At 38.0% G+C, this 23,083-nt stretch overlaps 1 protein-coding gene across 4 annotated transcripts in view; it reads left to right on the forward strand.

Moving 5' to 3' along the window:
- LOC128661035 (Y+L amino acid transporter 2-like) overlaps positions 1–23,083 on the forward strand; it is a 102,122-nt gene that overhangs the window by 40,904 nt on the left and 38,135 nt on the right. For all 4 annotated transcript variants that reach the window (XM_053715181.1, XM_053715183.1, XM_053715184.1 and 1 more), the window contains exons 3-4: positions 6,719–6,844; positions 20,253–20,397. In XM_053715181.1, coding sequence (XP_053571156.1) covers positions 6,719–6,844; positions 20,253–20,397 — 271 coding nt within the window. The remainder of the gene's footprint in view (positions 1–6,718; positions 6,845–20,252; positions 20,398–23,083) is intronic.

A 23,083-nucleotide genomic window follows, 5' to 3' on the forward strand; every position in this document is an offset into this window, starting at 1 on the left:
TGACTGATTATTTATTGTGCGCCCAACAACAGGCAAAATTGCCATTTACACACACGATAAATTAGCAATTCACTTGTAATCTAGGCCTTATTCTACTTTCATTGACTCTAAAGTAGGAATATATTGCACAATTTAGTAATTCACATCACAAGCAAGACATGCAAAATAAGTGGTAATAATATACTTTTTTACACCATATTTATCAGCTTTTTTATATGATGACTGTTACGGTTTTATTACTTTTGTGCTCTGTATATTTATAGTTATATTGTAATTATTAAGTCAAGACAAATGTCAATTGCATTTTCTTTCTTATAGGTGGCGAGAGTCCATGAGCTGCGTATGGGATATACATTCCTACCAGGAGGAGGCAAAGTTTCCCAAGCCTCAAAAGCCTATAAAAAAACACCTCAATTATACCTCAGTTTTAAAATTTGCCTCCATTGGACGTGGTTGAAGCATGAAGATCTGCTTGATTTCTTCAGTGAAAGGCGCTTCAGAGCATATTGACGCCCTGTTCCCCTCAGAGTACAGTGCTTGTCAGAGGGATGTGAAGGGAGTACTGCCTCATGACTCTGTGTTTACGCCTCACAGGAAATTTTTCTTGGGCTCTCTGTAAATGTGGTCACAAGGATTCATCTTCTGCCTCCCTTTACAGATCGACGTTATACTCCTATTCCATTAGATCTACTAATATGTTTCAGTACTGGTTTGGCTGTCTGCTATTAGTGAGTGTCTATGGGTAAGTATATTTTTGTATTGGGCACTTTTAACAATTAAAGTATAAGTATAAATATATGTGTATGTATGGCCCAGGGACAGATTTTTACTAATACACTTGCTTGTTATTTTTTTTTTTTCCAATCCGATGCATATTTATTTTATTTTATTTTTTTCAAACATGTCCACGCAATCGATTGTTCCACTCGATGCATATTTATGCATTGGGGGTTTTTTTTGCGCTTCTCGGTGTACATCTATAGTATTTGAATTGTGTCCTAATCCAAAAAATGCTACTTAAAAAATCCTTGCATTCCTTTGATGTTATTAGTGCATTTTAATATTATGTGTGTCATGAGATGCAGGACATATGCAGGACACAGCAATGATGGTACAACTCTATTTTATTGCAGAGCATAGCAATACACATCTAGTCAGGTTGATTGTACTAAACTAACTGCGACACAGACACCGGACCTAAGCCCCGCCCCCAAACTAGTGACATCACATCCTGCTCTCATCACATCTTCCCCTTTTTCAAAGGCGAAGCATACATTTGCATATAACAAATAACAAGGTATACGAACAGAGTATACAACAACATTTTTTTTTAAGAACATTATATGAACAAATAGGTTAGAAAACATAAACAAATAAATTACATCCTGACTTGGACATCGGGGTAGACTACCCTAGTCCACAGTGACCATGGGATTATTCTGCCCATACTTCCGGTCACTGTTCTAGCTAAAGTCAGTCCCTATATCGGGCCGGAAGTTTCACCACTCTTCCGCTTGATGTAACTTTGCATGAACTGTCCTCTGATACAGAAGGTGGTGAATTAGAGTCTGCTGGAGGCAAAGACATATCCCCGCTGTGATCTTGCTGAGGGGAAGGCACCTCTCTTAGAACAGGGGATCCCACCGGCGGTGGTACTGAGGCATCCAGTTCCAGACTCTCAGGTACAGGCTGAAGATGTCTTCAGTTACGGCGTGTAACCGTCCCTCCCTCATTAAGGACTGTATAAGACCTTGGTTCTGGAGAGCGGCCAACTACCGTAGCAGGCGTCTTCCATTTCTTCTCATCGTCCAGTTTAATTCTGACACTTTGGCCCGCTTTCAGTTCCTGTAAGGGCCTGACAGAATGTCTCCTGTCGTAGAAGAAACGATAACCCTTTTTGGCCTCTTCATCCCTCTTAAGGACTTTGTCCCAAGGAACAGGGCCAGGCGGCTTGAAAACACCTACTGAGGGTAAAGTGGTGCGAATCTGGCATCCTAGCATCAGCTGTGCCGGGCTAAACCCGGTGGCTTGAATGGGCGTCGCCCTGTATGACAAGAGGGCTAGGTACGGCTCAGATTGCTTTAGAATGAATTTTGTTGTTTGAACTGCCCTTTCAGCCATTCCGTTGGCCTGCGGATAATGTGGACTTGATGTGGAATGTACAAAGTCATATTCCCTGCTGAAAGCACTGAACTCTGTAGAAGCGAACTGCATACCATTATCACTCACCAGCTCCATTGGAATGCCCCAGCGGGCAAACAAGCTCTTCAGGTGAATAATAACGGCCTGACTTGTGATATCATTCAGGGGTGCAATTTCCAAATACCTGGAATAGTAGTCGATCACAACAAGAAACTTTTTCCCGTGCAGTTCACACAAATCAGCAGCTATTTTCTGCCACGGCCCCACAGGCAGCAGAGTAGAAATCAAGGGCTCCCTTCTCTGAGTAGGCCGGCGTTCCCGGCAAAAGGCACATTTAGACACATGATTTGCAATATCGGAGCTGATCCCAGGCCACCACACAGCTGTAGCTGCCCTTTCTCTGCACTTTGTAATGCCTAAGTGGCCATCGTGAATCCTGTTTAACATCTCCTTCCTCATGCTGACAGGAATTACAATGCGGTCTTGGAACAGCACCAACCCCTCCAGCTCCGTGAGCTGCGACCTCTCTGGCTGGTAAGCATTTAAAGACATCCAGGCTGCCCGGCTCTTGGGCCAGCCTTATTTTATGTACCTTATAACTTCTTGCAGATCTGTGTCCAAATATGTCTCTTTCTTTATCTCTTCCAGTTTCCTTGAAGAAATGGACTTAGAGGCCAGAACTGAATCAACATACACTTTCACATCCGATTCTGTGGAGGATTCTTCAGCAGCAGCCAGCGGGAGCCTGGATAGTGTATCCGCCACAACCAGTTGTTTCCCTGGCACATGCACTGCCTGAACATTGAACCTGAGCAGTCTCATTAAAAGTCTCTGGCATCTCAAGGGTGTTTTGTCAATGTCATAAGAGTTGATTAGAGGGACTAGTGGTTTGTGGTCAGTTTCCAGACTAAATTTCTCCAAACCCACTAGATAGCGCTGGAAGCGCTCACAGGCCCAAACTGCAGCCAGGCACTCTTTCTCAATTTGAGCGTATTTTGACTCCGCAGCCGTCAGTGTGCGGGAACAGTAGGCGATGGGCTGTAGTTTATTTCCGTTCAGCTGCAGGAGTGCAGCCCCCAACCCATAACTGCTTGCATCGGCACTAACCACAGTCTTTTTTGAAGGGTCGTAGAACCCCAGCACTGGGGCAGACCCCAGCAGGGACTTGGCATGCAGGAAAGCTTTTTCTTGTGAAGGTCCCCAGACCCAGGCAACGTCTTTCTTAAGCAAGTCTGTGATAGGGTGTAAAACTGTTGATAAATCTGGAAGAAACTTGCCCACGTAATTTACAAGGCCCAATATCTGTCTCAGCTCATGTACATCAGAGGGGCTTTTCATCTGTTCAATAGCACAAATTTTCTCGGGGTCTGGCTGGATGCCATCCCCGTTGATGATATGCCCAAAGTAGCATAATTCAGTTTTCCTAAAATGACATTTTTCTTTATTCAGCTTCAGCCCAGACTCTTTGATAGCCTGTAGCACACAACTCAAATGCTGATCATGCTCCTCCACTGTAGACCCATACACAAGAATGTCGTCCATGACGACCGCTGTGCCTACGTGGTCACTCAGGAGAGAACTCATTTCCCTTTGAAAGATTTCAGGAGCGGAGGATATCCCAAAGGGGAGTCTGCAGAAGCAGAACCGACCTACCGGAGTGATAAAGGTAGTCAGTTTGCGGCACTTTGGATCCAGGGGGATCTGCCAAAAGCCGCTAGAAGCGTCTAATGTGGAAAAGAACTTCGCCCCAGCCAACTTCGGAGCTATATCTTCTAATGTCAGCAGCACAAATCTCTCTCTCTTCACCGCCTCATTCAACCTTTTCAGGTCCACACAGATGCGCACCTTTCCGTTTTTCTTTGCAACTGGAACAATGGGGGCACACCAATCAGTCGCTTCAACAACCTCTTCAATAACCCCCATAGACTTCATGCGCATAAGCTCTTTCTCCACTTGAGGCATGAGCGGGAACGGAATTCTACGAGGAGTAGAAATACTGTATGGGACTGCGTCACTTTTAAGTGCTATATGGACTGGTTTGCAATTCAGTAGGCCCAATTCACCAAACATATCTTCGGAAATCTCATTCACTCTGGCCACGAGGCCCAAGTCGCAGGCTGCTTTTCTGCTCAATAAATTGTTAACACACTGGCCTCGAATCACATGCACCCACATGGTGAACTTTCTTTGCTTGTACTCACAGCTGGCAAGAAATTTCCCCACACAATCAATGCGGCCACCAGGACTATTTACATTTGTAGTAACCTTCGCCAGCTGGGGCTGTCGAGGCAATTTCATAAATTCAGCAAAAGACATTACAGTGATATCTGCTCCTGTCTCAATCTTAAAATCAACTTTGTCTCCCATTACAGTAAAAGTAACTTTCCAATCTTCCTCTGAGCTTGGCCGTTCCACAACGGACCCCACAAAAAACACTTCCTGACCCTCCTGGTCACCGTCCACCTGCATCTCCTTAATGTATTCAGTTTTACACACCACTTCAAAATAGCCCATTCTGTTAAATTTTCTGCATCTTTTATCTCTGGCTGGGCATATAACACTCTGATCATGGGCCCGGTATCACCGTGTGCATCGGGCATGTTGCGCCCATCCACTTCTAGGCCTTTCCAGTACTTTAGATCTACCGCTCACACTGTGCCTTTCACTAGCAGTTTTCCTAGACTTCATCCACAATACTCTCAGACCTCATATCAGCACTTTGCTTTTTCACCAGTTCACTCTGGCGGGCCATACTAATAGCCCCATCTAACGTTAAATCAGGCTCTAACTGCAGCTTCAGTGAGACTTCAGCATCTGCAATTCCAATAACTATTCTGTCTCTGATTTGCTCTTCTTTAGCAACACCAAACTCACAGAATTCAGCTAGTTCATACAGGCTGCGCACAAATGACTCCACAGATTCTCCCACACGCTGATTACGTTTGTGAAAACAAGCTCTCTCATGAATCACATTTCTTTTGGGCACAAAGGGGGGACTGAGTTTATCCATAACTATATCAAAGTTAAATTCTTCCCCTTCTTGGAAAGTAAAAGCATTGAACACTGGCTCCACATCTTTCCCCATAGAGTATAAAAGAGAATTAACTTGTACTTCACCACTCTCCTTGTTCAGTTTGGATGCAATCCTGAAGCGCTGAAACCGCTGACGCCATGTGGGCCAAGCTGCAGGCTGAGAGAAGTCAAAAGGCTCAGGTGGGGTAAACTTTGACATTGCAATCGATCAGGAACAGAAGCACAGTCCAGAACTTCTGACACCATGTCATGAGATGCAGGACATATGCAGGACACAGCAATGATGGTACAACTCTATTTTATTGCAGAGCATAGCAATACACATCTAGTCATGTTGATTGTACTAAACTAACTGCGACACAGACACCGGACCTAAGCCCCGCCCCCAAACTAGTGACATCACATCCTGCTCTCATCACAATGTGGTTGCTACTAAGGATTTCAGGCAGACTTCTAGTCTGTTTGTTATTTTTACTGGCCCTAAGAAAGGCCAGAAGGCCTCTGCTATTTATTTAGCCTCTTAGTTAAAACTTGTGATTCGCAAAGCTTATTTGGATGCGGGTCAGTCTCCGCCTCAGAGAATTACAGCTCATTCTTCTAGATCGGTTACCAAATCTTGGGCTTTCACAAATGCGGCTTCAGTTGATCAAATTTGCAAAGCGGCCACTTGGTCATCTCTGCATACCTTTTCTGAATTTTACAATTTTTATGTTTTTGGCTCATCAGAAGCAGCCTTTCTCAGCATGGTCCTTCAGGCATTTGTCTCTGTTTGATAATTGTGCCTATAATTTGGTTTATGGATTTAATTTCCCAGCGAAAAAAGTTGTTTTTATTTTATCCCTCCTTTTCCTGTTACTCATGGACTTCCACAACTGGGGTATTATACCATATGCTCGTGGACTCTCACCATCTATATGAAAGAAAACATAACTTATGTAAAACTTACCTGATAAATTCTTTTATAGTGGCGAGTGTCTACACCTGTTTGGGGTTATTTTTGTTTAAAGCACATCTTTTTTTTCCTGCTCCTCATTTTGGCTTTTACTCCTTTTAAACACCTCACCACTTGACTATTCATAAAACTGAGGTATGAGTGAGGTAGGCGGGGTATTTAGAGGCTTTTGAGGTTTGGGAGACTTTGCCTCTTCCTTGTAGGAATGTGTATCCCATACATAAGAGCTTGTGGACTCTTGCCACCATGAAATAGATTAATTTATCAGGTAAGTTTTACATAAATTATGTTTTTACATAAGGTGCTATAAAAATGTTCTTGTATTTTTATGTTAATATTTGTATAACTATACTGATGGTTGAACAGTAAACTGTATTTCTATAAATAACATATTGTTACAAATATGTATATGGATTGTATTCTAGTTTAAAAGCTTATCAAAGATTTTGTTTTCTAGAAAACATTTCTACATACTTTAAAGGAAAGATATATTAATGATGTCCTTGTGCAATAGGAATGCAGACATATAGATGCTTATAAAGGGTATGAGTCTAACAATTAATATTTATTTTCCTGTTTTTCTTTCATCAGGTACATTAACATTTATTAACTGTGTCCATGTGAAATGGGGAACTAGAGTACAAGATGTATTCACATATGCAAAAATCTTGGCCCTCTTAATGATTATATCAGTGGGTCTTATAAAAATAGGACAAGGTAAGAAAACATTTTTAATAAATATTTTTCTAATTTTAACATTGCTTTCTGGCTTAGATTTGTTTATTGTTTAAAGGGACATAAATCTGCAAAAATATTTAAACTCTATTATTAGTGTATTGCTTATGGATGGAACCAGACAAACCTTTACCAATATTCATAGGGAGCTTGCAGGAATAGAAACTTTGCTGGGGAGAGAAAAGTTAGCAGAGAACAGGGGGCACAGATTAAAAATGAAATGCTTCATCTAATATACCTGTAAATAAGATCACGCAGCATTCAGTGTGTAGTATCTTAAAATCGCACCTATTTTTGTGTTATTTTCACCACCTTTCAGTTTGCCAGATAAAACAGGGAGATCTGCAGTGGGGAAAAATGTTTGGAGAATAAACTGAGAGCAGGCGAGATCTTTAAACTACGCCCCTAGAATGCCCCTGTTCAACCCAATAGCAGAGGCAGGCAAAGTCATTTTACAATAAGGAAAACAATACACATTACATTTCATACCCTAACAGCATTTTTTGCATGTGCAGTGTAGTTTTATTATGTTTCTACTATGTTGTTACTGAGTCTATCTAGGTATGCTTTTCAACAAAGAATACCAAGAGAATAAAGTTCATTTGATATTAGAAGTAAATTGAAAATAAACCCTAGATTAACATAAATACAAAAAAGTAAAAGTAATGTTGATCTAGTTCTGAAAATAATATTTGCTTATGCTCACACAATTCAGTCTGGCTGTTTTTTCTACTATAAACTACATCAACATAATGCTACTTTGAGTCAACTGCAAAGTGTTTCATTAAATGAAAGAAGCAAATCTCTTCCCTATGAATACTTTATGCATGCCAAATTTTCAGGAACATTACTACACAATAAAACGCAACAAATTTTTTTCATGATTCAGATAGAGCATGCCATTTTAAAAAACTTTCCAATTTACCTCTATTATCAAATTGTCCTTGTACTCTTGATATCCTTTGTTGAAAAACTGAGAAATAAGTTCAGGAATGTTATACATTTGCAAGAGAACTTGATAGCAGCACTTTTTCTGCCCTGTAGTGTCCAGACATGTACACTACTTATCTAGGTATCTCTTCAACATAGAATATCATAAGAACAATGTCAATTTCATAATAGAGGTAAATTGGATTTATTTATTTTTAGTACGCTCTGTCTGAATCACAAAAGACCAGTTTTGACTTTAATGTCCCTTTAATAGTTCCTTATTAAATAAGGAATATGCATACACATTGCATATAGCAGAGAAAGCATTAAAATGTTTAAATATAGTGAGAAATTGTAAATATAATGAAAGTCATATTTTGTGTAATATTACCCTTAATATTTATTTGAAAACTTGCAGAAATCTCCATTAATCATACATTGTACACACTACTTATTTGGCAAGAAAAACTATTGTTTATAATGTATTTATGTGTTAGAGGCCATGTGGTGCTAACAAGCAGTTTATGCTCACCACTCACTTACAGACAGCACTAGCATTATGGGTTTTTTCAAACCCGACGTTAACCTCAAAAAAAGTGCGCGTAGAGCAAAATTTTCCTCCACATCTCACCTCAATACCAGCGCTGCTTACGTTAGCGGCGAGCTGGCTAAACGTGCTCTTGAACGATTTCCCCATAGGAATTAATGGGGGAGAGCCGGCTGCAAAAAAACCTGACACCTGCAAAAAAGCAGCGTTTAGCTCCTAACGCAGCCCCATTGATTCCTATGTGGAAAATACATTTATGTCTACACCTAACACCCTAACATGGACCCCGAGTCTAAATACCCCTAATTTTAAACTTATTAACCCCTAATCTGCTGCCCCCGACATCACCGACACCTGCATTATATTATTAACCCCTAATCTGCCGCTCCGGACACCGCCGCCACCTACATTATATGTATTAACCCCTAATCCGCTGCCCCCAATATTGCCGACACCTACATTATAGTTATTAACCCCTAATCAGCCGCCCCCAATGTCGCCGCCACTATATTAAAGTTATTAACCCCTAAACCTAAGTCTAACCCTAACACCCCCTAACTTAAATTAAATTTAAATAAATCTAAATAAATATTCCTATCATTTAATATATTATTCCTATTTAAAACTAAATACTTACCTATAAAATAAACCCTAAGCTAGCTACAATATAACTAATAGTTACATTGTAGCTAGCTTAGGGTTTATTTTTATTTTAAAGGCAAGTTTGTATTTATTTTAACTAGGTAGAATAGTTACTAAATAGTTATTAACTATTTAATAACTACCTAGTTAAAATAAATACAAAAGTACCTGTAAAATAAAACATAACCTAAGTTACACTAACACCTAACACTACTCTATAATTAAATAAATTAACTAAATTAAATACAATTAAATTAAATTATCTAAAGTACAAAAACCCCCACTAAATTACAGAAAATAATAAACAAATTACAAGAATTTTAAACTAATTACACCTATTCTAATCCCTCCAAAATAAAAAAAGCCCTACCCTATACTAAATTACAAATAGCCCTTAAAAGGGCCTTTTGCGGGGCATTGCCCCAAAATAATCAGCTCTTTTACCTGTAAAAAAAAAGTACGAATCACCACCCCCAACATTAAAACCCACCACCCACACAACCAACCCTACTCTAAAAAACACCCAATCCCCCCTTAAAAAACGTAACACTAACCCCTTGAAGATCACCTTACCGTGGGACGTCTTCACCCAACCGGGCCGAAGTCCTCAACGAAGCTAGGAGAAGTCTTCATCCAAGCCGGGTGAAGTGGTCCTCCAGACAGGCAGAAGTCTTCATCTAGACGGCATCTTCTACCTTCATCCATCCGGCACGGAGCGGGTCCATCTTCAAGACATCCGACGTGGAGCATCCTCTTCATCCGACGGCTCTTCTGGAATGAAGGTTCCTTTAAATGATGTCATCCAAGATGGCGTCCCTTCAATTCCGATTGGCTGCTAGAATTCTATCAGCCAACCGGAATTAAGGTAGAAAAAATCCTATTGGCTGAATCGGATTGAACTTGAATCTGATTGGCTGATTCAATCAGCCAATCAGATTTTTCTACCTTAATTCCGATTGGCTGATAGAATCCTATCAGCCAAACGGAATTCGACGGACGCCATCTTGGATGACGTCATTTAAAGGAACCTCATTCGTCAGGAAGTCATCGTGCTGGAAGGATGCTCCGCGGCGGAGGAGCGAAGGAAGAAGATTGAAGATGCCGATTTGCTTGAAGACATCGCCGATGGAAGAAGACTCTCTGCCGCTTGCTGGAACACATCGCCCGGATGGAAGAAGACTTCACTGCCGCTTGCTGGAACACATCGCCCGGATGGAAGAAGACTTCACTGCCGCTTGCTGGAACACATCGCCCGGATCGGATGAGATCTTTAGGGGGGTAGTGTTAGGTTTATTTAAGGGGGGTTTGGGTTAGATTAGGGGTATGTGGGTGGTGGGTTGTAATGTTGGGGGGTGGTATTGTGGGTTTTTTTGCAGGCAAAAGAGCAGTTTTCTTTGGGGCATGCCCCCACAAAAGGCTCTTTTAAGGGCTGGTAAGGTAAAAGAGCTTTGAACTTTTTTTAATTTAGAATAGGGTAGGGAATTTTTTTATTTTGGGGGGCTTTATTATTTCATTAGGGGGCTTAGAATAGGTGTAATTAGCTTAAAAATCTTGTAATCTTTTTATTATTTTTTGTAATTTAGTGGGGGGTTCTTTTGTAATTTAGTTTAGTTTATTTAATTGTATTTTTAGATAGATATTTGTAGTTTCTTTAATTTATTGATAGTGTAGGTGTATTTGTAACTTAGGTTAGGATTTATTTTACAGGTAATTGGGTAATTATTTTAACTAGGTAGCTATTAAATTAATAACTATTTAATAGCTATTATACCTAGTTAAAATAATTAACAATTTACCTGTAAAATAAATATAAACCCTAACATAGCTATAATGTAATTATTAATTATATTGTAGCTATCTTAGGGTTTATTTTATAGGTAAGTATTTAGATTTAAATAGGAATATTTTAGTTTATAATATGAATTAGATTTATTTAATAAGAATTTAGTTAGGGGTGTTAGGGTTAGATAGAGTTAATATAGTTAATATAAATACTATAGTAACTATATTAACTATATTAACCCTAATATAATTAGGGTTAATATAGTTAATATATATAATGTAATAACTATATTAACTATAATATACTTAGGGTTAATATAGATAATATAGCTGGCGGCGGGGTAGGTAGATTAAATTAGGGGTTAATAATTTTAATATAGATGGCGGCGGTGTATTGGGTTCACATTAGGGGATAGATCAGTTAGATGGTGGCGGTTTTAGGCGCTCACAGTAGGGGGTTAGTTTATGTAGATGGCGGCGGTTTAGGGGTTAAATACTTTATTAGGGATTGCGGCGGGGGATCGCGGTTGACAGGGAGATAGACATTGCGCATGCGTTAGGTGTTAGGTTTTATTTAGCAGATCGCGGTTGACAGGGAGATAGACATTGCGCATGCGTTAGGTGTTAGGTTTATTTAGCAGCCAGTTTAGGGAGTTACAGGGCTCCAATAGTCAGCGTAAGGCTTCTTACGGCTGCTTTTTGTGGCGAGGTGAAAATGGAGTAAGATTTCTCCATTTTCGCCACGTAAGTCCTTACGCTGTATATTGGATACCAAATTGCGCGAGTTTGGTATACCTGCCTATGGCCCAAAAAACTACGTGCGACGGCAGAAATATACGCGCGTAACTTTTAGGTTACGCCGTATATAGGATACCAAACCCGCGCAAATATTGGCGTCGCCGACTTTTGCGGGCGACGATTTTTATCGGATCGACCCCCATGTGTCTAAAATGGTACATGTTCTTAAATTATAACTTACAAACAATGAATTCATTGGGCTCCATGTACTTAGCAGCTGATGCTGCTTTGGATAACTTGCTTGCAGGCTCACTCATGCAAGCCTGCTTACCGCGTCACAAATTGGCAGTCATATGAAGATGAAGACAAGTGAGTTCAGGGTGATTGACAGGTCCTGTTCTTGTGCGATGTAGTTGTGTAAATTCAGTGAGCGGTGCTATTCAAGCAAATACTTGTGCAATGGAATATAGAGCAGCAGACAGAGCCCGTTCACCGCAAAAGCAGACAGACTGGTTCCAAAATTATCCATCCCTTCCTTTGTACATGGGGCCCATTACCTGAATATGTATAGAGAAGTGATTTTATAGAAAGCTTCAACTGTATTAAGGATAAATATTTTTTCTTAAAAAAGAAAAAAAAGAGCAGCACCAGGAATATGCCAAGAATATACATAAGGATATCCTGAGAAGTAATTGAAGCTTACACTTCAAAGGAAATAGGGGCAGACTTCATGGACCTTCTGGTTTGTATTATTAGTTAAACAAAAACATTTTATTTTTTTCCTGGAAACATGAATACAATAGGAATGCTTTAATATGTTCTTAATGAATGAATGTTATTATAAATCGTATTGATATAACATGAACTGGCAATAGTTTGTCCGAGCATCATTATTGCTGGGCATTATGCAGAACCACCCAAGTATGTTTAAATGACAAAAGCTATAATAAAAAAATAACCTACCATAGACTTTCCATTAATATATGTGAAGTATATATATATATACAGTATATATATATATATATATATATATATATATATATATATATGTATATATATATATATATATATATATATATATATATATATATATATATATATATATATTGTATATATATATACTATATATATATACAGGGGTGGAAAAATATCACTATGGTTTACTTATCAGGGGTTAATAGCTATTAGCCCAGAGGGAAAAAGTTACTTGTCCATTTATTGTAAAAGATAGAAAAAGTCTTCATATTTATATAGGATCCTTAAGATTTAGAAGCATTGTAGTTTTTGCTAAATACTCAGTTATATGTAATTTTAATGTAATAGAAACTGGTGGTAACATAAAAATTACCCATAGACTTTATTGGAAATAAATGTTTTTACCACTAGTTTCCAAACTTTACAAACTCTGTGGAAACTAGGCCATTGTTGGTGATTCTAAACAAAATGTAACAATTAAAAGGGTTACCAAAACATTTTATATTTTACATATAATTAATTTCTAAGTGTACATTTTAGTAATACTTCATAATTGTTTTAGCCATCAGCATCAATACCGGATTATTTATTTAATTGGTCCATAGGTGCCCAATCCAACAAAAAAAAAAGACCAGGAAAAAAATGGTTTTAGAATTGGTACATTTTTATTCCATTACCTCCCCTTCTTCAATATTTAATGGTGTTAAGAAATGTTGCACCATGATTTTTGTTTTTCAATACAAAGGGTGTATTCCAAACATATGCATAAGCTTTTTAAATGTGTCACAATTAATAAATAAAGTATATTTTTAGCACTAGGTGACTTCAAATCACAAAGGCATGTTAGATACTTAACATTGGACTTGAAAAACCCTGTGCTAAGTTATCTGCAAATTATTAATGTAAAGATTAATGGAGAATCTATTTATACATCCACCACTGAAATGAGTCTGGACTATCTTTTGGAAGAAGGTAAATTGCCCCTTAGATGCCAGTACCCCTTCTAGGTTAACACTATCATTGCAGCATCCACTACGTAAATCATTGTCACATTTGGAACTGCTTCCACCCAAAATCACAAGGAATCTCCCAAAAGTATAACCTAAAGGGACAATCCCACCCAAGGAACCTTGCATGAGACCCCCACAAAGCCAAATAACCAATTCAACTCACACTATTCATGTTCCAGCTATGTCTTGTTGTCTCTTCATTTTGTTTTAAATTCATGGATCCAAATTATCATACCAGATGTGACTCTTATCTCTAGATGGGCACCCTCAACCACTGTCTTCAACATTTTCCTGTTTTAAAAAATGTTGATGGGTTAACTAATTAAGCAACCAGTGTTTAAGGGAGGACTGAATGCCATAATTGAACCCTCATCCCTTGCTAATTGTTCATGGGTTTTTTGACTTTGGTAGATTTGTTATAATTTGTTGTGGTATTAGCTGTCACAGGGTGAATTTAAGTAAATGTTTACAGTCCAGTATTAATTAAGGGGTCATTGTTTGAAATGCTGGAATAGACCAGGCAACACAGGATACTATGCCAATCAGCCTTTAATCCACAAGGTGTATAATACAAACAGAGGGCCTTAACCCATAACGTTTCAGTTCCAATCTGAACCTTTATCAAATAGAGCCCATCATAGACATAAAGTGTACCCAACCAGACCCACCTTATATACCCGATTTAATCACCAAACATGAAATAAATATGTGTGATACCTTACAATCACTCTACCATCCCATGGCAGCCATCCAAACATGCTACAGGAGCTGATTGCTCAACTACGCAAACCTATGATGTCATACGCCGGAGCCATGGGAATCTCTGCCGGGTTGTTGTCATGGGAACGGTAAACAACCATTCACAAACAGATTAAACAATGTACTGGCGAGAACGGAGGGCGATCGAAATGAATAATCATTTTGAAAATGCTCCTCCCCACAAAATAATATGCAGAAGGGGCATAATTACCTGAACATAAACAAAAGTGTCTATATACAATTTAATACATTTTAGACAGAGCAAAACGCAAACAAAAATCCCAATACTTGGGAAATAACTACTAAATACAGTACTTGGATAAGCAATTATTTCTACTATTTGACCAAATACAAAAAGGCCTTATTGCGCCAATCTATACTAAAAGTATCAATGGTTGATGTGCACACCATATTATATATAATTCACATAGAGAACGCAAACCATTTTATAACATCAATGGATGTAGTTCATTTTATACCAACATCCAAAGTCAATCATCGAATTGAGGCCCTTTGGAGCAACTGTATCCAAGTCAAAAATCCATTTGGCTTACAGCCGTAGGAGGGCCAATGCCCTGTCGCCCCCCCCCCCCCCCGCCTCAACCAAGGAATGGGATCAATGAGTATCGCTCTTAGCGTTGATACAGAATGTCCTGCTTATAGAAAATGTCTCGCGACTGGTTGTTCTGAGCTGCCTTTGTTAATGGCCTGGCGTATGGCAGATTTATGGTTCGCCAGCCTTTCTCTAAAGGTGGTCACTGTTTTGCCTATATAATATAGGGAACACGGACAGATGATGGCATAAACTACGAACTCTGAGGTACATGTCAGTCTATGTTTGATGGCAAATTTCTTATTGGTGTGTGGATGGTGAAAATTATTACAGGTCACCATGCTGTTACAGGTGACACAATTGCCACACCTGTAACAACCCTGTTTCGCCTTCGGTAGCCAGGATTGGCATTCATAGCAATGCACTGGGTCATTGAGGACAAGTAGGTCTCGTAAATTCCTAGACCTCTTGTATACCATCCTAGGAGGAGACAAATCATAAAAGGGTAGGTTTGTATCCTTTGCCACTGTCTTCCAATTATCCTTAATGGTGGCTGCTACCATTTCCAAACTTGGAGTATAGGTAGTCACGAAATTCAATCGTGGGTCATCCTTCCTTTCTATTTTCCTCACTATAAGGTTATCTTGTGTTTGTTGCTCCGCAACCAGTCGCTGTTGCTCAATGAGACTTGGAGGGTATCCTTACTAAAAATCTAAAATTGAAGGACTTCTTTAGGGATAAAGGTGACTACATACATAAACCTTTCAAAGGAGCTAGTACCTTTGAACCCACTAACACACACACCTCGATTAAGACATTTCACCAGGTTTGCCTGTCTACGCTGTCTGATATGCATTCAAAAGTAGCTTCTGGTAGGGTCAATCTCACTCAGGCTGAAAGAATGGCCATTAAGGCACTCTCAACTGATCAACAGATTGTCTTAGGCCCGCTTATAAGGGCGGTGCCAAAGTCATCCTTGACTATGATAAATACAGAAAGGAAGCACACAGACAACTATATGATGGGGTCACATACAGCAAGTTATCAGGGTATCCGACTATGGGCTTTAAGAAAATGGTTGATGGTATCTTGGGACTGGCACATACTACTAACATCATTGATGATGATACATGGTCATTTTTGACAGTGGACAAACCCATTTGTCCCATTCTATATTTGCTTCCCAAGATCCATAAGACCTTAGATAATCCCCCCGGGAGACCTATTGTCTCTCCCAGGGGATCTCTTTTTCAGTCTTTAGCTGAATACACAGATTTTTTCCTTCAGCCTGTAGTCCAATCGACTAAATAATACCTAAGACACTCTTTTGAGCTTAATAATCTTTTGAAGAACTTTGATATAGACAGTAAATTAGACTTACTCGTCACTATGGACATAGTCAGTCTTTACACTGTTATTCCCCACAGGCATAGGGTACAAATGATAAAGGAGCAATTGATCAATAGTGAGCATTACTCTGGTCCCCCCCCCCCCCCATTGAGTTTTTGTTGAACCTGATGGAGCTGTTCCTGGAAAAAAAATTAGATTTGAAAATGATTTTTTTTCTTCAAATATTGGGTACAGCAATGGGGTCAAGCATGGCCCCATCCTATGCCAACTTATATATGGCACAATACAAGCAATATAACATATTTCTTAATCAGCACAGCTCCATCAGATTCTATTGTCGCTACATCGATGATGTGTTTCTCATATTGAGGCACATTTGAATCACTCATAGAGTGGTTCAATGCGCTCAACATTCTTAAATCTACGATTAGATTCAAAATGGAATGGGATCTACAGAAAATCAATTTCTTAGATTTATAGATATATAAAGCAGAAATAGGAGGCAAAGGTAACTTACAAACCACATTGTATCATAAGGATACTGATATTCTGCATTATGATAGAATTCACCCCTATACACAAAAGAATAATGTCAGTTCCTCGCAGCTCTTGAGTGTTGTCAGAAATAACACCAAGGGTTCCCGTAAGGACTATCAGCTACAAGAAATGACCTCAAAAGTTTCTACAACGTAGATACCCCCAAGTCTCATTGAGCAACAGCGACTGGTTGCGGAGCAACAAACACAAGATAACCTGATAGTGAGGAAAATAGAAAGGAAGGATGACCCACAATTGAATTTCGTGACTACCTATACTCCAAGCTCGGAAATGGTAGCAGCCACCATTAAGGGTAATTGGAAGATAGTGGCAAAGGATACGAGCCTACCCTTCTACAATTTACCTCCTCCTAGGATGGTATACAAGAGGTCTAGGAATTTACAAGACCTACTAGTCCTCAATGACCCAGTGCATTCCTATGAATGCCAATCCTGGCTACTGAAGGTGAAACAGGGTTGTTACAGGTGTGGCAATTGTGTCACCTGTAACAGCATGGTGACCTGTAATAATTTTCACCATTCACACACCAATAAGAAATTTGCCATCAAACATAGACTGACATGTACCTCCGGGTTCGTGGTTTTTGCCATCATCTGTCTGTGTTCCCTATATTATATAAGCAAAACGGTGACCACCTTTAGAGAAAGGCTGGCGAACCATAAATCTGACATACGCCAGGCCATTAACAAAGGCAGCTCAGAACAACCAGTCACAAGACATTATCTACAAGCAGGACATTCTGTATAAACGCTAAGAGTTATACTCATTGATCACGTTCCTTGGTTGAGACAGGGGGGGTGACAGGGCATTGGCCCTCCTACGGCTGTAAGCCAAATGGATTTTTGACTTGGATACAGTTGCTCCAAAGGGCCTCAATTCGATGATTGATATTGTATGTTGGTATAAATGAACTACCCACCTACAGGAACCTCCTAATGGGATTATAAATGTCTTCCTATTCCCTGGGCATTGATGTTATAAAATGGTTTGCATTCTCTAGGTGCATTATATATAATTTGGTGTGCACATCGGCCATTGATACTTTTAGTATAGATTGGCGCAATAAGGCCTTTTTTTGTATTTGGTCACATAGTAGAAATAATTGCTTATCCAAGTACTGTATTCAGTAGTTGTTTGCCAAGTATTGGGATTTTTACTTGCCTTTTGCTCTGTCTAAAATATATTAAATTATATATAAACGCTTTTGTTTATGTTCAGGTAATTCTGCCCCTTCTGAATATTATTTTGTGGGGAGGAGCATTTTCGTAAAATTATTATTCCTTTCGATCACCCTCCATTCTCACCAGGACATTGCTTAACCTGTTTGTGAATTGTTGTTTACCGTTCCCATGATGACAACCCATCAGCCTTGGATTCCCATGGCTCCGGAGTATGATGTCATAGGTTTGCGTGGTTGCGCTATCAACTCCTGTAGCGTGTTTGGATAGCTGGTGTGGGATGGTATAGTGATTGTAAGGTATCACACATATTTATTTCATGTTTGGTGATTAAATGGGGTATATAAGGTGGGTCTCAAACAAATATAAACTAATCAACAAACTCAACAAAGTAATTTTTAGATAGATATATAATAATAATGATAATATAATTGGTGCAGACCCAAGAAGACTATATTTATTTAAACTAAACAGATAGGTATCAAGGGTATAGTAAACCTTGCATACAAAGAATGGGACTTCAGCACTCTTTTAATTAGTAATAACCAAAAATTATTTTATTTTATTCACATACATCCACTGATAGGCATTTTCTGTTATTATGGCATAAAAAACACACATATATATCCCTAGAATAAAGTACAAATATGTGACATCTAAAGTGCAAATGTGAATAACAACATATAAAATTCATAGAGGCAGATCTGGCATCCCCGAAAAATGACTTGTTACATGCAACACCCTGCTGCACCAAACCCTGTATACTGACAGGCTGTGCCTGGGCAGGTTACCATGGGAATCTATGCATGTACGGCAAATATAAGGTAGTGAGGTAGTAGCCCAATTGCGCTTGTCATAGTAAACAGTTCCAAAGTAAACGGCTTTAAAGTAAGCAATCAAGCAAGCATCAAGTATATAAGCATGTAAGCAAGTAAGCAACTCGGTAAGTTGTAAGTCATGGCATTTAGAAAGAAATGGCATGAAATAGAAGGAGGTCAGTTGTCAGCAGAATAGACACACATATATATATTCATAGAGATGGACTGCATTCTCAAACTGGATTGGGTACACATCCAATGAGCTTGCAAAACTCACTGCCCTGGGTGCTCACCAGTACTTACAGACATAATAATATACATACATACAGGGTTGGAAAATATCATTGTAGTTTACTAGTCAGGGGCTTAACGTTACGAGGCCAGAAGGAAATGTTACTAGTCCAAAAAATGTTACATGTTCCTGTAGATTTAATTTTAGGAGCTTTTTTATGGGGTGTATATTGGTCTGTCTAACCGGTGGAGAATAACAACACATTGCATATTTACATTTGTGACTGAATGTTATAGACCATATGACTTTAATGTAGAGGAGAGTTCACAGGTAAAAAAAATGTACTAAAACTAAAATTGTAATTTATAGATTGGGTGCTATAAACGTAAATATATATTAATGAAATATATATTTAAGTATTACAAATAAATATTAATAAGTACACAGAACAATTATGGTAAATTAAATTATGAAGTATATTTACAGCCATGTACATTTAGAAAATGATTTTATGTTAAGAATAAATACGTTTAAGTAACATTTTTAATTGTAACTTTTTATTTCAGATTCACGTATGATGGTGATGGACCCACAAGCAAGAGAAAAAGTGATAGAGAGGCATTCAGTTTCAGATGTAATCAGCTGTGTATTCAGTAATTACACACTGAAGGGCTGAAGAGCACAATGGGTTGAAAAATAGGTTTCATTTAGATTGTGTATAATAATTGCTACATTAATACTGTATATATTAATGACATAAGCCAATTTCAGTATAGACATCACAATTGGGTATTGGCAGCCATAAAGCTCAAATTTTGACTGTTGCCCATTTAAGTTGTTACCACAACAAAAGTCAGATTTCCTCCTAGGCAGTGAAGGAAGATTAGTTCAGAATATGACATTCATGGCCAATGCAATTGTAAAATTGTACGTCAGTATGTATATGGAATCCTATTGGGGCTAACAATATTGTCTGTGTGTAAGTGGTAATATTATCAGACATAAATGGTTTGAAAGCCAAGGAGAGTCGTATTAACGTTTGTGTTGCCTTGCTGGCAATTTAAATTTGACTCTGACCACAGCATATACTGTAGATATGAAACAGTTTATTAAATAGTGACAATAGCCTATAATAGAAATTAATAGCATATTATTTATCTTTATGAGGCATAAATAATATGCTTATTTGATTTAAATGGTTGCCATATCTGATCAGTATATAGGACCATAAGATTAGCGCAACATTTTGCATGACAATTCACAATTAAAAGTTACCTTCAATAAAGTAAACTTAATGATGTTCATTGTATCTTTGTAGGTGAAACCAATAATATCAAAGCTGCATTTGAAGGTTCAACTACTAATGTCGGATCAATGGCACTTGCTCTCTATTCAGCCCTTTATTCATATTCTGGGTGGGACACATTAAATTTTGTGACAGAGGAAATGAAGAATCCAAAAAGGTCTGAACATATTTACTATATTTGTATGACATGAAAACATATTCATGTTTGTGTTTCTTACCTCTTTTTAATAAATATCATTAAAGGGGTTGATTACATTGTTGTAAAGTCACATGTGTTGCAACATCTGAGTGAGATGATTTTCAGATGATGACACATAAATCTAGGATGCCCAATAAAAAAAAAGTGAATGGTTTCCTAGGATCCAAGTTACTTTTATTAAATGTGTCTTGTAGATTTTGCAGTTTTTTATCTGATGCAATGCTCAAAGAAAGTAGGTTGTAATGGTGAGATGCACATAACTTAAATTGTTAAAGGGACACTGAACCCAATTTTTTTCCTTTGTGATTCCGATAGAGCATGCAATTTTAAGCAAAATTCTAATTTACTCCTATTAGCAAATGTTCTTAATTATCTTGGTATCTTTATTTGAAAAGTAAGAATGTAAGTTTAGATGCTAACCCATTTTTGGTGAACAACCTGGGTTGTTCTTGCTGATTGGTGGATAAATTCATCCACCAATAAACAAGTGCTGTCCAGGGTCCTGGACTTTCTTTTTCAGATAAAGATAGCAAGAGAATGAAGATAAATTAATCATAGGAGTAAATTAGAAAGCTGCTTAAAATTGCATGCTCTATTTTAATCCCGAAAGAAAGAATTTGGGTTCCGTGTCCCTTTAAGTATAGGTTTTGCAAGTTTGGAGAACTCAGATATATAAATGCAACTTACGACAAATGTTGCACCCAGCCGGTTGTATGTCTGTTGTACGTTTTATTATTTAATCGGCAAATTTGTCATCTAAAAGGGTTTATGATTTTTTGTACATAAAACAATATGATGACCTTTAAAGGAATAAACCCATTTTTTCCTTAACGATTCCTTAATTTTAAGCAACTTTCTCATTTACTCCTATTATCATTTTTTTTCCTTCTCTTGCTATCTTTATTTTAAAAAGCAGGAATGTAAAGCTTAGGAGCCGGCCCATTTTTGGTTCAGAAATGTAGATACCAATAAGCAAGCGCTATCCAGGGTGCTGAACCTAAAATTGGTTGGCTCCTAAGCTTTACAATCCTGCTTTTTAAATAAAGATACCAAGAGAATGAAGAAAATTTGATAATAGGAGTAAATAAGAAAGTTGCCGAACATTGCATGCTCTATCTTAATCATGAAAGAAAAAATTTGGGGTTGAGATCCCTTTAAATTTACCTATCTATCTTTAATTTAAGAGAAAAATGTCACTGATGAAAGAAACTATAGGATAAGTTGTGTGAAAATGTAGGAGTTTTTTATTCTACCTTGTTTTGAGGATATGATTATACTTGCTAGGCTTTCTCATTGCAATAACAGTAACAGTCATGCAATGTCAGATTTTTACATTTTACGCATTTTAAGACTTGATATATAAACATATAACTGTGGCTCAATGGATCCTCAATACATCTGCTTTGCTAGACTTTTGTGACATACATAACTAAAGGCCTGGTGGTCAACCAAGACAACAGTGTAATGCTCATGGGATATTTTTCTGTCAGACCAAACTTGGCCAGTAGTCTTCTTATCCCGTCATCAAGTGGACAGGCAGGTATCAGCAACAAAGGAAATCCAACAGTATAACAGTTCAAGGGTAAACCAATAGAATGCTCAGACAGGCAGAGTTCAGCAATGGTAAGGCAATCCAGTAATTTAAGGGTTAAGCAGGCAGAGTCCCGTAACAATATATAAATAGTAGAGAGGGAGTAGAGTTTACAAAATACGTGAAATCTAAAAGTCTAGAAAACTAGCACATAATAGAGGATAATTAATAAAGAAACAACAAAACAGTATATGGAGTGCAAAATACTTTATAAAAATTTATGTAAGTTCATTATATGTACAAAGAAAAATAATAAAACCATTCATACATACACTCACACACAGCATGGGGTCCCCCTTTTGCAAACAGAGCAAGATTATGTAGATAATTGGTAGATAAATCCAGTAAACTGCAGATGTATATATGTAAAGCAGCACAGCCAGGCATTAAGATTTTAAAGCGTAAGTATTGCAGAAAGGCAGTGAGCAGGACAAAGAAGCTGATCCAGAGAGATGTAAAGTCAAGCAGTTATATAGTGCACAGATTGAAATCAGCATAAGATCGAACACAGTTCCTCAGTAAGCAAGTAATGATTTCCTGAAACATAAATGCATTTGATAATGTTCCACCAGTTGCCCTCAATGACGATGATTCAAAGCAAACCACATATAGCTTGATTATACAACAGTTCCATGAACCAAGTGCCACAATTGTTGCGGATAGTTACATAACACACGCATCGGGCGGTGCCTTTAATATTCAAAAGGAGAGTAATACTTATCCACGTAAGCAGTTCGTCAATGGGCACAGTTACAATGGAACCTAACACCCACTAACTTAAATAAATCTAAATAAAATTTACTATCATTAACTAAATAATTCCTATTTAAAACTAAATACTTACCTATAAAATAAACCCTAAGCTAGCTACAATATAACTAATAGTTACATTGTATCTATCTTAGGATTTATTTTTATTTCTTTACATGCAAGTTTGTATTTATTTTAACTAGGTAGAATAGTTATTAAATAGTTATTAACTATTTAATAACTGCCTAGCTAAAATAAATACAAATTTACCTGTAAAATAAAACCTAACCTAAGTTACACTAA

Source organism: Bombina bombina, chromosome 5, assembly GCF_027579735.1.
Source record: "Bombina bombina isolate aBomBom1 chromosome 5, aBomBom1.pri, whole genome shotgun sequence".
Taxonomy (NCBI): domain Eukaryota; kingdom Metazoa; phylum Chordata; class Amphibia; order Anura; family Bombinatoridae; genus Bombina; species Bombina bombina.